We start from the raw sequence: 18041 nt of genomic DNA, 5'->3' as shown, positions 1-18041 counted from the left end.
AAAATTCCTGGCATTGAATCTCTTATTAACAAAACAACAGCCGAACTTGAAGCTAAACTACCTCGTTTGGGAAAGCCTCTTACAATTGATGTTGGGGTAAGTTTTCTCTTTTTAAAATCCATTATTATTTCGTTAGTTCATTGGTCAAAAGGCTTTGTTCTTCTAAATTCTGCCATTGTGCACAAGCTGTAAATATCCACTTCTACAATATGTTAGTCGATTTATGCCTTCATGGTCGCTGTGGTAACGTGAAGGTAGCATGGCACTCTAATAGCTCCAGAACAAGGATATCGGGGCTTATTGAATCTTCTCTGATTATTAAGGGCCCAACTGAGGCAGCTGTTGATGCTGTATGATTTCATATGTGAATCTTCTTGATTGATTTATTTCCACATTTCACTTGAATCTTTTGCTAATTTGTTCATGCTCATTTAAGTGTCATTTTAAATGCTCCCAAGTTCATGCCCTATTAAAGGACCTGGTTCACAAAGCTATCAGTGAGACTGTGGTACGTTCCTGGGTATACATGTTTAACATTTCTGGAGTATTTTTTTCAACTTTATTTGATGTTCACAAAGCTATTGTGAACTTTAGCATGTTCCTAGCAATACTTATTTAACTTTTCTGCTTTACATGTGAGTGACAAGTTGTCGTACTTGTTAGTGCTCTGTTGTTTTCACTAGCATTCCAGTGACAAAGTTCATGTTTTAATATCATTTTCAACAATAATAGCTTTATCCCAATAGGCAAGGTTAGCTATATGTTAGAAGACGCTTTTGGGTTCATCTAAAAAATAATTTCTATGATATTATTGATAACGGTTGAAAAACCGTTATTTTTATACTTAATTTTGATGCTAAAAACAACCTTTATGACTTAGAAACTAGCTTGGAATCATGCCTTTGTTTAAGTTTTGAGAATAAGAGGGTTAAAGGTGAACTAATTGATTTTATGCTTAGATTCTCTTGTTTTAACAGGAATTGAGATGATTTGGAAGAAGAGTTGAAGAACCAAGGAGTTGGAGCTTAAAAACGAACAAAACAGTGAAAAAAAGGAGAGTTTTGGAATGCTGCCACTGTAACACCCCTAACGGAGTGCCACTAGAAAATAATAAAATCCTTAATTTTACGCCAATTTTTTTTATTTAAAATTAACATCGCAGAAATAAAAAAAAAACTCAAAGGTTTAAGCGTCTTAGAACATAAAGTTCAACCTTACAATATCAAATTCATTATTCAAAAACAAGAAATAACTTTAAAACATGATAAATTCCCCATAGCAAGTTCCCAAATCTCTCATCGTGCTACTCCAGCCTTGCATTATCTGCAACACCATCTACTCCCGTACAAGTACGATCATTGTAGGTGAAACCACAACCACAAAAGTAAAGGATGGGTAACTAAGGACATAACATAGCATATAATTTCAAAGACAACATCATAACATAGACTAAAATAGTCATCACATCACAACACATCTCAATATTCAACTCATAACTTAAATCGTCACCATCCAGACTATCATAGTGATAACATTACAACACATCACAGTATTAAACTCACAACCCAAAATCATTTACACAAGCTTCTGTTGTTTCCTTGAATTTTGTCGTACCAAACCTGTTTCGCAAAACAGGGCGATTCGAGCCGCCTTCCATCCCAACTTCAGGCCTATCTCCCCGACTCCTCAAGGAATTACAAGTAAAAACTTCGGTTAGGCGCACCCACCGAGCACTATACTCACACGAGCCGAAGTCATTAGGCGAGACATCCAACCCTCTCTAATCCCCGCGCACGAGGATAGGGTGACACTCGAATCTCAGTCTCCGCAGAGAACTCAACATATTATCGTATCACAATATGAACACCATCGGTTCGACAAAAATTCTAAGGAAATGACAGAACACTTGCTCTCACAACTTCACCATCACAACCATACACATATCACCTGCATATTCAAAGTCAACCAAATTCATTGACCAACAATTAATTAAAAATACTCAAATAATTAAATCAATAAATTTTTCACAATAAAAATAAATTTAATTATTTTCCTACTAGCGTACCCCGTGAAATTATTAATCTCATCCTTCCATCTACTAGAACCAATATTTCTAGTGCACCCCCGCTTTTACTAAAATCACAACACATAATAAAACACACTTTTTCATATACCCATTTTTATCTTAAATACACTCCCTCTTATAAATCTACCAACCCAAATGGACCCCATTAATCTTCTTAATTTAAAAACAATCTTTATTTTTTTCTCTCTCCAAGTGGACCCCACTTGAATTATTCTTTTCTCACAAAACTCTCTTTCTCTCTCCATTTTTCCTACTTTTACTTAACATCTCTCTTCTTCCCCTCTTTCTCTTTTTATTTTATTTTTTTTCAATTAAACCAAAATTCACTTCACCCACCTTTCATACCAAAATTGCCGTGGAGCCTAGTCACTTTTCTAGATCAACTTTTCTTCTCTTTTCTAAGACTAAAAGGTCAATCTCTCTCCCATTCAATTACCATTCACTTAACACTCACACATCTCATATTTCACAATGTCAAACTTCTCTCTCCTTCTTCCATTTTTTTTTACGTCAATTTCACACACACACACACAACTTCCATTCTTTCTTCCACTTTTGACTTTTCAAACACTCATCTCTCACTCTCATCTCTTCTTTTCACGTAAACCAACACCTCTTCCGTTTTATTCAACTTTTCAACCCCAAACTCCACATTCATTCCCCCTTTCTTTACGTCCCACCATGCAACCCCTTCTCCGTCTCTTTCATTCTCTTTTTTTTTTCTTCAACCCTTATTTAACTTATCCTTCTTTGCTTCCAAAGACCCTTCAAGCTTCCCTTTTCACGATTGTTGCTCCTCTTGCAGCCCCTTTCTTTTTCTTTGCCAATTTCATGTTCTTCCTTCATGATCTTATTATTCCCATGCAACCAAGCTTCTTCTTTCTTCACCATTTCATCAACCCCATATACCCCATCTCACAAAAACATCACTTTCACTCCTCTCATACTCATNACTCACTTTTTTCTCTTCCAACAATGGGAGAGAACTCTCAATACCCTCCTACCCACACTCTTGGTCAAAGAGTGTAGATAANCATCCCACAAAAATATTATAATTCATACATGGTAATAAGGAAACAAGATGCACACAATATAACATGATTTTAAGTGTACCCATAAAACTTTTTCATACACATACATCACCCCCAAAGTGTCCAAAACATGTATACCCATTTTAAGAACAACACTTTTTGAAAAACCAACATGTAAAGTTCAAGGTATACCCATAACTACATAAAAACGAAAATCACTACATATATATATATATATATATATATATATATATATATATATATATACACACACACACACACAACCCAAAGTATACCCCTTCACAACCCCATTTTGAAAATGCATGAAAAATAAACATTCTCCATACAACAACACATGAAACTAAACATAAAAAGAGAGAGCATGCCTCAACATATTAACTTTAATGTCAACACAAAAGAAAGGAAGCATGCATCAACATTATCATGTTACCTTCTACCCATCATACACCATATTATATCCCAAGTTAAACCCCTTACCTCTATTCCAAGCTAGTCTCCAAGGTTCTTAAGTTTCTTTCCTTCTTTAGACTCCAAGCCCTTCACCCTTCTAGGTTCCCTTCAAGTTTCGTCCAACTCCAAAGCTAGGTTGAGTACTTTCTTTCTCTCACCAACTTGGTTGTTTCTCACAAAGAAATGTTTCTCTCCACTCAACTTACGGCTTTCTCTCTTTCTTTTCCACTCTCTCACCCAGTTTTTAATACAATCTAACTAACTTAAAATTACACTTATATAAAATCAATCCTAAACCTTTCTAACCCTTAACCCCCCACTCAAGGTCACTACCAAGGGCATCCTTAGACCATTTCAGATTTTTCCCATTCCTAACTCCACATTAACACCCGTAAAACCTCTCTTTAAAGTGTGTAAATGGTAGTTTTTAAAAGGTGTTAAAGTGCCCCTTAACTCTCATTTATGTAACCTACAATTACTAATAGAATGGTAACCTCCCACAAGGAAATCAAAGGTCACTTAATATTTCCAAAGTCTAGAAAACATGTGTTCCAACCCATGAAAAAAAATGAAACCTACTAGCCAAGCCGTATGGAAGTACAAAATGGGAAGCAAAAGCCCCTCCATTGAACGTTACTTATGTGACACCCGAGCACTGACGAGGGCAGGGAGTGATTGCCGGTGCAAAAGGCATGGACAAGGAGCGACTCCTGGCAGGTTTCCAGTGGAAGGGGTACATGGACGAATCGAACATACACCGGAATGAGAGGGATCTAGAGACTGTATAGGTATGGGACTATACGGTTGAAGGATAGCTTAAAGGAATTGATTTGGCTACTCATATCAACAAATGCATTTGCTTTTCGGTAGCCTAACTCATAAGAACTCCATGGTTAAGCGTGCTTAGCCTAGAGTAATTATGGGATGGGTGACCTTCCGGACAAAGCACACTGGAAAGCCTCGTGTTGATGTGTAGGGGCAGTCAGCAGTCCCTATAAGTTGTTGGGGCGTTACAACTGGGCTGCCGCCGGGATACCGCTTAAGCGGTGCCGCCGAGCGGTGATCAGCACTGGGGGGCCATTCTGATTGCCGCAGCTACCGCCAGCCGATGAAACCCACCGTTGGGCGGTGTACTATCAGACCTGGGCTAGTTTTTTGTTATTTTTATGATTTGTTTTGGGCCTGGACCCGTTTTCTGCTATTTTTCTGCCCTATTTAAAGACCATAACGTTTTAAAGAATGTATCTTTTGATGGCTTAAGCACAAAAACATGTTTTCACCCTTTTGGGGGAAAATTTGGGGATTTGACAACTCTCATTTTCTCTTTCTAGGGTTATATCTCTTCCATTCCATTGTACACCTAGTTTCTTCATGTCGATGAAGAACTAATCTCATTTGTTATTAGAGAAGATGTAACATCTAAATTCTCTTGTATTTGAATTTATTCTTGTTACTAATATATGTTTCTTTCATTAATTGTTAGAGATATTCTTCTTTACTCAAATGCTTGACATAAATCTTATGATTTGTAAATATCATGAGGAGATATCGCACTCTTAGGGTTGGTGGATTTGGGGAAGGTGACAACTCTCCTCTTCTCTCCCTAGGATTGATATCATGAAATACCTACAAATCACGATCTGAAAAATTTCTCTTGATAATGAATATTACCTAGAGATAGGAATAGGAAAGTCAATTGCCTTAAGCTTATATTCACATTAATGCACGAATTACTAGGGATACTAGAGATAGTAAACTAGTAATTGTGATTAGGTTCTTTTCATCGACAGATCGGGTTTAGAGTAAAATAGATAGTGGCATTAACATTAATGAAGAAGATGAATTCGTTTATGCATGAAAGTGATTAGGTGAAATCTAAACCCTAAGAACATATTCATCTCATATTGTCAACATCATCCATCCACTTTTGTGTTTAGCCTCAACTGATCAAATTGCATTCATGTTTATTTTTCCGCACTTTGCATTCAAAAACATCAAAATATTGTTCTTATAAGTCTTAATTGGTTAAGCAAAGGTTTAATCATTTAGATTGTCCCTATTTATGTTGGGTTTTCTCAATTAGGTCCCAGTATTTTAAAACGTCTCAATTTAGTCCCTGTTTTTGCAAAATTGAATCAATTAAGGGCATGCCCTTAACTTTAATGGACGGCGTTAAAATTGAGTATGCGTGGCATTCAGGGTTGGCTGAGGTGGCAGTGTGTTCTGAGAGTTGGCTTTAATACATTTTTTAATTAAATTTCATTGCAAATATTTAAAACGTGCACACAAAACGCAACGTTTTATTAAGTAAATTCTACAAAATCAAAACGTGCGTTTTGATTCTAGAACATTTCAGAAGAAAGTGGAAATTGATTCCTTCTTAGCAAATTGATGTAGCACATAAACTATTCTCCTCTTTCAATTTAGGGTTTTAAATCCCTTCTGAATTCCAGATTTCCCCCAATTTCTTTAATTTCCCCAATTTTCACTTTGAATCTTTCGTGTTTTCAATGTCTTCGAGCTGATGAGTAAGCTCCTCAACTTTGTCTCTTAGTCTAGATGACCTCAAGTTAGCTAACTTAAGAGATTTTTCTGCTGCATCTCTGGCCGCCATGGCAGCAACAAATGTCTCTCTTCTTTGAAGTTTAGTTTCTTCTCTGATTCTAACATGGATTGCTTTGACTCTTCAAGTTCCTACTTAAGTGCTGCCAACTGCAGGTTTGCATATAACAACATAACCAAAAATATTCAATGAAAACATACAACATCAGAAATGAAACAAAATCCACCAACAGGTGACTTTGTATGATCTCAACTAAAACTATCAATATGTTGTAGTTACAGAAATGTATTTCTCTGCGACACCATAATTTTAGAGACAAAGGCAGCATCAGAAAATGGATGCACAAAATTATTCCAGCAATTTCAATAAAAAACTTAGGCTTGCTCGGTTTGAGAGAATGCTCCAGTTTGATGTTCTTCTGAAACTAATCTCCTCTTCCAATTTAGGGTTTTAAATCCCTTATGAGTTTCAGATTTCCCCTAATTTCTCCAATTTCTACATTCTTCTGAAATGTTCTACAATCTTTGCAGAATTCACTTAATAAAACTTTGCGTTTAGTGTGCACGTTTTAAATATTTGCAATGAAATTTAATTAAAAAATGTATTAAAGCCAACTCACCTCAGAACACACTACCACCTCAGCCAACTCTAGATGCCACGCATACCCAATTTTAACGCCGTTCATCAAAGTTAACGGCAAACCCTTAATTGATTCAATTTTGCAAAAACAGGGACAAAATTGAGACGTTTTAAAATACTGAGACCTAATTGAGAAAACCCAACATAAATAGGGACAATTTAAATTATTAAACCTTAAGCAAAAGTACAACTGTTTAGTGTCGTGAGTCTCTTGGGAAAACGATACTCAGACTTACCATTTATCTATTACTTGATATGATCTGGTACACTTGCCAGGGTGTTAACAAGTTTTTGGTGTCGTTGTTGGGGACTCGTGGTATAACTATTCTATATGTGTGATTCTTAACCGATTAGACTTTTTATCTTTTTATCTTTTTATCTTTTTATCTTTCTACCTTTCTATCTTTTTATCTGTATATTTCTTAAAAAAAGGAGAAAAAAATATATCTTTTACTGTTTTTATTTTGTGGGCTAATTGTGTGCTCTAGTGCAATGTTCTTTAGTGTATGTAAGATAAATTTTGTATCAAGAGCACAAGATTATCAGGAGGCAGATAAGAAAAGAGAATTGGTTCACCAAAACCCTGATGTGAAAAGTGACAAACCCAAACCTAGCAGACCAGTGAAATTCAAGAAGAGGGTTTTTTTCTCAATCTATTATGTGACCTCTGAACAAAGTTTCAGACTTTTGCTCCCAATTCTTGAAAAATAAAACCCAGCTTGAGGGCTCTTTGATCTCGTACAAGAGGACTTCTAGGGGAGCACCTATCTTCTTCCCCATATCTCTTTCGGTTTCGCGGACAACCCCAACTCTCGGAAAGGTTCTTCCTTCACACGAGCACCTATCTTCTCCATATCTTTTTCGGTTTTGTGGACAACCCTAACTCAATATCTTAATTCTATACTTATTGTTTATACGAATCTGTTTTTCCAAGATGCTATTTGGGCTTTGTAATGTCTTCATCACCTAATTTAAACACTCATCGTCACCTGAAAAACAGACAAGGACCTGAAACCCATTGATCAATACCCCCAATAACAGAGAACACTAAAAAACAGATTCAACATCCTAGCCACAACCATGTTCAACCTCCAACCACCAGAAACCCCAAAGCCATACCCAATAAAACATGGTGGAAATAAGAAGATAATCGTCGGCAGCATTGTCGGCACTGAGTGTGGATTCCGATTAGAGGCGAATCGATCATGACGACTCGAAATTCGCATACTGGAGTGCGTTTTGGCCCTCACCAGTGATGCCTTCGGCGTTGCCGTGCAAGACAATGAAAGGAAAGTTGACATCAGAGAGCCTCTAATTGAGGAAGTTGGTGACCCTTAAAAGTTAAACGACGATGCCCAACCTGGGCTTTCCGCGATACCTTAAAGGATTCATGTTGGCAATGAGTTTCTTGCGGGAAACCTTGATGGACTTGAAGAAGAGATCGGGGGTGAGACGATGGGGAGAGTGGTGAAGAATCTGGCGAGGAAGGTGAGGATCTGAGGAATGGGCCATCTGAGTCTGATGTTGTCAGAGATTTTGCAAATGGGGACGAGTAAAACAGCGCCCTTGAAGGGTTTTGGGGAGAGGAAGTGGATGAGGAGGCAGATGGCAACGCCCATGGACTCGAGGAAGAGGAGAAAGGGGAGGTGTTGGAATTGGGGGTTTTGTTGTTTGATAGAGTTGAAGAAGGAGAGGCAGTCGTGTGCGACGAGGTTTACGGAGGGGACAAAGGCTTTGAGGCCTTCAGAGTGGCCATGGCCTTGAAGGTCCACAACGAAGCAAGTGAACCCCTATTGGGCAAGGAAGATGGGGGTTGCTTGAAAGGTCCAGGAGATGTTTTTTGAAGAAGAGAAACCCTCTACTGCTGCTAGTTAGGAAGAAGAATGAGACAACCTTTTTTTTCTCATTTTTGGAAGAAAGCCCAAGAGCTTTTCCCTACACCAACACAGATTTCTTAAACAAAACGACAGGAATTAGGTGCTATGTCAAACAGTGTTTATTTAAACAATAAAATCCACATAATCAAATAATACACATCAATACATTATCTATGTAACACATCAGCTCAACTTAACGCCGTTTGGAACAATTTAACGGTTAGGGTAAAATTGGTTATTTTTACAAAAAATATGACCCAATTGAGACAGTTGCAAAAATAAGGATCCAACTAAGATTATCATATAAAAATGAGAACCAACCGAAGGTTTAAATCTTTTAACTATTATTGTAGAATATTGTTTTAAAATAGAATTATTATCTATTTTATTATGGTATATCGGATATATTTTGTGTAGATAAAAACAAAAACAAAATAATATTCTATGCAAAACCGTAGCCTATACTTAAAACTAAGTGAACCCAAAATTGTAGTTAATACTCGTTCATTTTTTGTCTCCCGAAGCTTTTTTGCAATGGTTAACTATTCCAACCATAGCCTATCTTTTTTTATTTTTTTATTATTTTTTGAATTAGGATGCCGTTGGATACAAAAATCATAGTTTATTCCTCTTTTTTTAGATGACTACAAGCTACTCTTATGAAAAAAAAAAAGTAGATTATAAGTTACGATTTTCAACCCTAATCTATAATTCATCGTGTTTACTACGAATGAATTTATCATAATTTATCTAATCATAGTTTAAAATTGAAAATAATTGTAACTATATTCCTTATTGCACCTGTCGCAACGGGGATCGCGACAGGACGACGAATCGAAAAACAAACGGATTAAGAAAAGATTTTGGGAGTCGCCACCATAATTTATTATGGAAAAAGTATGGAAAACCCTAAAATAAAAACATGATCTATGAAAAAGAGATTTTTAAGTTCGGGAATCAGTTACACGTAAGGAAGGTATTAGCACCCTAGCGCGCCTGCCCAAAGGCAGTACCTCTAATTAAATGTATAAAGTTGACGTGGTTTTATTAAAATAATTAATTTTCTCTAAAAGTAAAAGCAAAATAAAATAAAAGAAATTATTAGGAAACAAAAATATTTGTTTGTTTTATGAACCCGACAAGGATTGACCTTGGTCCTACGTATATCCATTAATGGACAATTAGGGATCACGTAGTTCTTTATCTAAAAAAAGGTTTGTGAGTTTGTTTACAAATTATTAAAGATTGTTTGACATTTTTTTAAAAGTGAAAAGGTTTAGTTTAACAAAATTGACCCTTTTGTTTTAAATATTTTGTAAGTTTTTTATTTTTAAGAAAAGATTGGAAAAAAGAAAGAAAACAGTCATACGTCGATGAGTACCTATATTTAAAAATTCATGATTTTAAGAAAACATTGTCGGTGTGTAAAAAAAAAAAAAAAATCTTTGGAAGACTTTAAAGTATAATAACAGGAGAAGAATAGGAGTGCATAAATGACATACCTTTTTAGCTTCTAAAATTACCTTAGTGCTTCGTCAGTGGTTGTTGTGGACAGAATCCTTATATATGAGAACCTATTTTTTTCTATACTCTCTCTTTCAATCTCTATTATCTCTAGGTCTTTTTCTCTATTTTTTTCTCTCGTTCCTTTTTTTTCTTTCACAGAGTGCGTATTTATATACACTTGTTGTAATATTATGACAATCTTGTCTTAATTGAGAATGAATTGACAATGAACAAAACAGGACAAGAAATGGTTTTGATTCCAAGAAAAAATAAATCAAATAATATTCAAAACATTGGTTGTACTTATTGTCAGACAATATAATTCAAATTATTACCATAATAAACTAATATTTGAAAAACATTTTAAAGTGACTGCATTAAGGAAGATTATTTTATTATTTTCTTTTTCCTTTTTTTCTTTACCCACCATTAATTATTATTCTCTTATTATTTAATTTTGATTATTTATTTCTCCGGACGAAATTGGGTGTTGACAGCACCATAATATATTTATATTTATATGAATATGTTTATGATATGAATATGTTTATGATAATATAAGAAAAGGGAAGTTGTGCTACTAAACACAACCTCTTATAATTAAAAGAAAAATTTTAATTATGCTTTGATTTACTAATTCTTTTTATTAAGATTGAAAAAAGTTAATGAGAATGAAAATTATGGATTAGAGTACAATTTTCTAATTTTAAAATCATGTTTGAGTTTTAATATGTTGAATTTTTACTATTTTATTTATATTTATATTTTTAATTATTATTATCATTATCTGAATATAATATTTTATTTAAAAAAATTGTTATCAAATAGTTGTTAAAAAAAATATCTTTAAATGATTTTTTTTTCTGCTATATTATTTTCGTATAACTCACATATGTCTAACTTATATACGGAGTAATTTTTAAAAATTTATCATTTATAATTTAGTTGGTGATTTAGAAACCTATATGGATTTAAATAGGCCCTCAAAAAACTAAAGAAAAAAAAGAGTAACACTAATTCGAATTTTATATCTAAATCAATAACTTTCTTTTTCATGATTTTATTTTTACGGAATTATATTTTATTGTGAGAGAGATAGCATTGTGAAGTGTTGGAGACAAAATATCAGATGAACATGACAGATTAAACAATGAAACAAGACCACCAACCTTATCTGTTGTGTTCTGCTCTACACTCCAACCCTGCTTCCCACCGATAACATCTTCGGCATTACAAAATACACAAGCATGCATTCCTTAACATGCACACCACTTTCTTCTTCTTCTTCTTCTTCTCATCACACCACTCTAAAGCCAAATCTCAACCCTCTGCTAGGTTCAGATGCAACTTCCAGGCCATCTTCTTTACCCTTCAAAAGAAGAACCTGCTTTACTACCAGAGCCATACTCTCTTCAACCAGAGATGATGTCTTGAAGCACTTCAACGAACGTAGAGCTCTCAAGGTTAGAAATTAAAGCAAAACCCACCCATTTCTTGCTTTCTCTTCCATCTTCTCATTTTGTTGCTTTTCTTCACCCAAATGCAGTTTTTTTGTCTCCATGTGTGTGCTGTCTTTCGTTTGTTTGTTTGATGTTCATTGAGACTAATCTCTCTGCTCAACATGCATGTATGGTGGTGATGCTAAAGTTTTCATGGAACAACTCAAAATTTAGAATTCTGAAATAAAAATATGTGATATTCCTTTTTAATGTTCTAAAATCATGGGGGGCAAAAAGGGAGTTTGGTGGTTTTGATGAGTATTTAAAGAGATTGCTGCAATATCAGCTGTCCTAGCCTATATTGATTCGTTCATTAAAATCTTCTCTATGATGTTTTTTGGTGTATTTTTGTTTCATACATGTTAACAAACATTTGGCTTCTTTTGAAGATTATCTCAGGCTTGCAGAATTTCAATAAAGACAATGTTGCATCGGTGGTCACTGCTGCAGACAAGGTTTTTTTTTTTTTTTTACTTCTCTCTTGTTACGTTTTCTCTGTTTCTTCAGCTTTGTAAGTTATGTAATATTCATCCATGAAAAAATAAGATCAAGAATCCTTGCATCGGTTTTGTTTATGAAGCTTAAATGTGGATAATTACCTGAATAGAGTTTTGTAGATGGTAACTTGTCATGCTTTCTCACCTGTGAAATATTCATATTTAAAGACAAACTAACATACTAATATTAATGTGTATGAATTGTAACCCCTTGTGCTTATAGGGTGGAGCAACTCACGTGGATATAGCATGTGACCCTGAGCTGGTAAAGCTAGCTATTGGCTTAACTTCTTGTCCGGTATATCTCACTTTTCTTTATTTTGAACATGTATACCAGTTATACTTTGCATGTATATTTTACTGGTTTAAGAATCTACTCCAAACCAGTTCCAAATTTATGACCATAATTTTTCTCTTAATTCTTTTGGAACTCCCTACTAGATTGTAGGTCTCTTTGTTCTAGCATCTGACATTTATCAAAACAATTGATGCAAGCAATGAATACACAAAAGTTAAATTTGCATTTGCATGAAACTTTAACACATCAATTATGAAGGTGAAATTCAAAGTGAAATCACACCCTATTCAGCCAGTCATCTTGTGCAATATGGATGTCTATTTTCTAGGAACATAATTCCATGAGAGTCCAAATAATTTTTTATGGTTGTACAGACAATATTTTGAATGTGCTATACAACCATATTGAATGGAAGATTAAACTTTCAACTGCTAGTGACGTAATGAAGATGCAAGAAGAGTAATCAGGAGATTGATTTGATGTTTTGATCTTCCTTGCAGGTTTGTGTTTCTTCTGTAGATCCTGTAACATTTCCAGCTGCAGTTGAAGCAGGAGCACTAATGGTTTGACCTTCTTGCCTAGTTCCAAAATAGTCCTTATGAGATTTTTACTTAACATGCTAAATCGCTTTGGCAGGTTGAGATTGGAAACTATGATTCATTCTATGAGAAGGGAATAATTTTCACTCCAGAAAAGGTAAAGAGTGTTTGTCATTATTAAATCTCAAATTTGTGATGTTTGTCAACCCCAAATAAAAAGTGTAGAGAATCAACGAAGGGTTGTGAGGATCAGATGCTAAAATGATTCTGGAATGTACTCTTAATAGGATTTGTTATGTATATAAGAAAGATATAAATTTTTCTCTTAGTTAGCATTTTATTACTAATATTAATTTCAAATATAAATAGTAGCCTGCACTTTTGCAGATTCTTGGTCTGACAAAGGAGACAAGGAGAATGCTTCCATCCATAGTCTTGTCTGTCACTGTTCCTCACACACTAAGTCTCCCTGATCAGGTTACAAACAGCATTCTTTCTATCAGAGTGCACAATTATACTGATAATATCAATATTTACTTGTGCATGTAAATAAAAACTCCAAATCCTTAACAGGTCAAGCTTGCAGAGTCATTGGAACTAGAAGGTGTAGATGTTATTCAAACTGAAGGAGGAAAATGTTCTAATCCCACAAAATCTGGTATTATGGGATTGATTGAAAAGGTAACTGGAAAAATACTTCTGCTTTACTTTTGTCTTTTTCCTATTTCTTGCATCTTCATTGCTGGAGATTTGAGAATGTTGTACAATGTTAGTGGCAATAAAAAAATGTCTGAAACACTGTACAAGATATTAACAAGATGATTGAGCACTTCATTGACATTCACTACATAAATCAACACTGTTAAGAGTCTGAAAAAATATTTACTTCTTTCCCCAAAATCAATTCTTAAGCAACATTTTCAGCCAGAAAGCAATTACAACTTGAAGGGTTACTCACATTCATGCTGATTGTTGCGTTGGTAAAACTATAGTTGATTATGGAAAATCCTACGTCAAATTATCAACTTTCTTATCACTGGTGATTGTAGGCAACACCAACTTTAGCAGCAGCATATTCCATATCACGAGCTGTAAAGATCCCTGTCATGTGTTCATCAGGGCTAAGCGCTGTCACAGCACCTATGGCTATAACAGCTGGGGCAGCTGGTGTGGTAAGGAATTTTAATAAATTTCTTCCCAATCTAACTTTTGCAGCAACCATAAACTGATAAACTTCACTATACCAATGTAATGTTCTACCTTTTTGGAGGGAAGTTATTGAGCAGTATTCCTATTCACAGGGTGTAGGGTCTGCAGTTAATAGACTTAATGATGTGGTTGCTATGATTGCGGAGGTCAGAAGCATTGCTAATTCATTGCAGACATCATTTCAGACATCCACCACTTATGAAGTTGAAACTCAGAGACAGTAGTTTGTTTAGCAAGAAACAAATGAAGGATCTGTAGGTAGTGAATAAAACATGCAAAGAAAATTTGGATCCTTATAGGTTCCATTTTTCTTTGTCCTTTATATTTCGGACTTGTTCTCTAATGAAAACTTGTTGGTCAGTTGAGTGGAACTATGTATTCGTGTTCATTGAGAGGTTTTGCTTGCTATAAAAAAGTTTGTATTTTAAGAGGTAAAAAAAAAATGTTCTTAATCAGTAGTTTTTGCATTACAAGAATGGTTTGTTAATACAGTGATTATGGATTTACTACTATTATTACAAAGTTTTATTTTCTTGGTGCGCCTTTCTCTTAAATGTAATAACAAAAACAACCTCTTAAAGTCCTTACAAATTCTGGAGAATGTAATCTGAAATATATTAAAGAAGCTTCCAAATTTATCTTCTTGGAACATCTTATAATGAAATCTTTAATTATAGATTGTCACTTTTAAAACACATTCTGAAGGACTCGTTTCGGAAACTTCAAATTTAAAACCTTTTGTACTACTGTCAGAAAATTTAAAACCCTGAATATTTTTATCGAAAAGTTTCTTAAAACCTTTCGGAAAGTCATTATGAGAAACCAATTTGGAATTGTCTTTGCTCGATCTGGTCCAACGGGATTATAATGCCATTTTAGAAGAAGCTTTTCGAAGATTTTGAAAAACTTTATAGATAAATATTTTGGAAGGTGTTAAATTTTTCATTAATATTCAAAATGCACTTTAAACTATTTTTAAAATATTATTCAATATTTAGAAAAGAGACGTCCTAGAATGATTATGAGAATTCAACATTAATACAGTCAAGGAAACGATGACGGTTATTTTCATCTATAGACAACGGTTTTGCAACTGAAGTATATACAGACGAGGAAAAAAGGTAGGTTTTTTATCTCAGTTGTGAACTGAGGCAAAAAGGATATGATATTGTCTCGGTTCATAGGTAATTAAAGCAGTAGAGTTTTTCCTTTTCTTATTTTGTTTCGACATACTTTTTGTTTCAGTTCCTACTAAACCACGACAGTATGTGAGACCCTACTACTTCAGTTGGGACCTGAACAGACAATAAAGTGTTTTTTATTTTTTATTTTTTTCTTTTTCGTCAATTTTTCTGCCTCGGTTGTAACCTGAACTGATGCCATAGAGGACTTTCTACCTCGGTTATGGTCGCTACTGAGGTGTAATCCTCTGTTTTTTTAAATAACATGTTTGTTTCTGCAACATTCCCAACTATAGAAACAAACCTACATGTTGATAGGGGAGCAAGGTGATAGTTGAACCCAATCCCTATTATATAGTTTTTTATGATGAGAACATGTTAATAGCAACAACACATGAATGTTGTCATGTCACAATAGAAAAGTGTTTTTGTGTTGTGTTATACATATGTGGAATGTGTAAATGCTTACTGTGCAAAATGCATATGTTGAACATACTGTTGATTGATGCATACTTCTGTGATTATGAAGAAATTATATATTTGTATGCTCACTGTATGTTTTTGTGAAAAGAAAACCACATGTACAAAAGCATATCTACATGACTTAATCGATTACCGTGTTGAGATAATCAATTAAGGTCATCAAACAGTTTATGTTTTGAACTATGGCAAAACAACTAGTTTAAATTGATTACATTACTTATTGAATCGATTAAAACTCGTGTGTTTGCATATATATTTTTCAAATGTGCTATGATGAGTTTTTGAGAAGAAAAGTTTTCAAAATTTGCTTAAGTGTTAAGCTTAATCGATTAACCTTTTTGGGTATTCAATCAAGTCTATTATGCTTTGAAAACTGATTGGATGCTAGTCATAACCGTCATAACGGTCATATGTGTTTGACTAACATTTAATATTAATCGATTACATTAATTGAACATTCAATGAAGAGCTGAGTTAGTTGTAATACTGCTACATCTGTTTTATGTAACCGATTACACTATTAACATAATCAATTGCTTTGTGTCTGATATGACAGTAACTATAAATTGACGCACGATTTGTATTTATGTAACTTTTGATCATTCTAACATTTTCATATCTTAAAATTTTGATCTTAGAAAAATTTACAGAAAGCTCTTACGCTCCAAGAATCAGGAACGCAAAGAATTTGAAGAAAATCTTGTGGAATTCTTGAGAGGCATCTTTGTAGACTACATTGGCTGATCACATTAGCACGAATGAAGGTGTAACTAGTTTTGATTAGAGGAAGATTTGCAACCATTGATTTGCTATTTCCCTGGACGTGCGCATCAGGAAGAAGAGTGAGGAGGTCTTGACTTTGAGAGGTGATTCTCAAAGGGTTTCTGCCATAAGGATAAGGGGTTTTGTGTTTGCAAGTGTATTCTGTTTCTATATTTGATTGAGAGTTTGTGAGGTATTTACATTAGAGCGTGATTTGTAAAGTCTTGGCTATAATACTATGATCATTATAGTGAATTACTCTACTAGCTAAGGTTGATTGGGAGAGTGACTAGTGTAGGCATTGAGGGCGAACCAGTCTAAAAACTGTTTGATTTTATCTCCTTATCTCTTTACATTTTGATTGCATATTTACTTTGCTTACCTCGTAAGAAAGATTCAAAGAACATTCTAATTCTTCAAAAAGATTTTAAAAGTGCACGTTTTTATTAAAGCCCCATTATTTCTAACAATTGGCACCAGAGCTATTTTTCAAAAATTATTTGAAAAATAATCGATTATCTTTTCTGTGAAATCGATTAAGTGATCCTGATGGCTTTTTCTCAAACTTTTGGTGATGGTGCATCTAAAAGCAGACCACCACTATTTGTCGATGAATATTACCCTTTTTGAAAAATTAGAATAATGATCTTTCTTGAGTCAGTGGACAAAGGTATATGGGATGTTGTTCTTAATGGTCCCTTTGAACCCACTAAGTTGATTGATGGAAACTTTTTTAAAAAAAATTTCTGAGTGGAGTCAAGAGGAAAATAGAAGAGCACAATATGATATTAAGGCTAGAAATGTTATATCCTTTACTCTCACTATTGACGAGTTTTTCAGGGTATTCACTTGCAAGAGTGCCAAAGAGATGTGGGAAGTACTTGAAGTAACACATGAAGGCACATATGTTCCGGATGAAAATAGGAGAGACCATATATGATGTGCAAAAGAGATTCACACGTAATGTAAATCACTTGATAGCTCTTGCTAAGGTATTTGAGAAGGAAGAAATCAACATCAAGAATCTAAAGAGTCTCAACAGGAGTGGCAGCCAACGGTAACAACCATTTCTGAGTCTAAAGATTTAACTACTATGAATATGGCTACACTGTTTAGTAATTTTATAATTTTATAAATTTATAATTTTGTAATTTTGTAATTTTGTAATTTTATAATTTTATAATTTTATAATTTTATAATTTTATAATTTTATAATTTTGTAATTTTATAATTTTATAATTTTGTAATTTTGTAATTTTGTAATTTTCTAATTTTCTAATTTTGTAATTTAGTAATTTTGTTATTTTATAATTTTATAATTTTATAATTTTATAATTTTATAATTTTATAATTTTATAATTTTATAATTTTATAATTTTATAATTTTATAATTTTATAAT

The 18041-nt window shown here is 33.9% G+C and overlaps 1 protein-coding gene and 1 pseudogene across 1 annotated transcript; one reads left to right on the top strand and one right to left on the bottom strand.

Annotated features, from left to right (window-relative positions):
• Window positions 1–7993: 7993 nt before the first annotated feature.
• LOC106766217 lies at window positions 7994–8827 on the bottom strand (annotated as a pseudogene).
• A 2452-nt stretch (window positions 8828–11279) lies between these two features.
• LOC106765543 (uncharacterized protein ycf23) lies at window positions 11280–14730 on the top strand. Its single transcript, XM_014650207.2, has 9 exons — window positions 11280–11636; window positions 12062–12127; window positions 12393–12467; window positions 12968–13030; window positions 13104–13163; window positions 13394–13483; window positions 13580–13687; window positions 14056–14178; window positions 14308–14730. Exons 1-9 carry the CDS (start codon window positions 11421–11423, stop codon window positions 14437–14439), a joined length of 933 nt encoding a protein of 310 aa, XP_014505693.1. The 5' UTR covers window positions 11280–11420; the 3' UTR covers window positions 14440–14730.
• Window positions 14731–18041: the final 3311 nt, after the last annotated feature.

Source organism: Vigna radiata, chromosome 7 (assembly GCF_000741045.1).
Source record: "Vigna radiata var. radiata cultivar VC1973A chromosome 7, Vradiata_ver6, whole genome shotgun sequence".
Lineage (NCBI taxonomy): Eukaryota > Viridiplantae > Streptophyta > Magnoliopsida > Fabales > Fabaceae > Vigna > Vigna radiata.
Note: the sequence above shows the minus strand (reverse complement) of the source record. Positions and strands in the feature narration are given on the sequence as shown.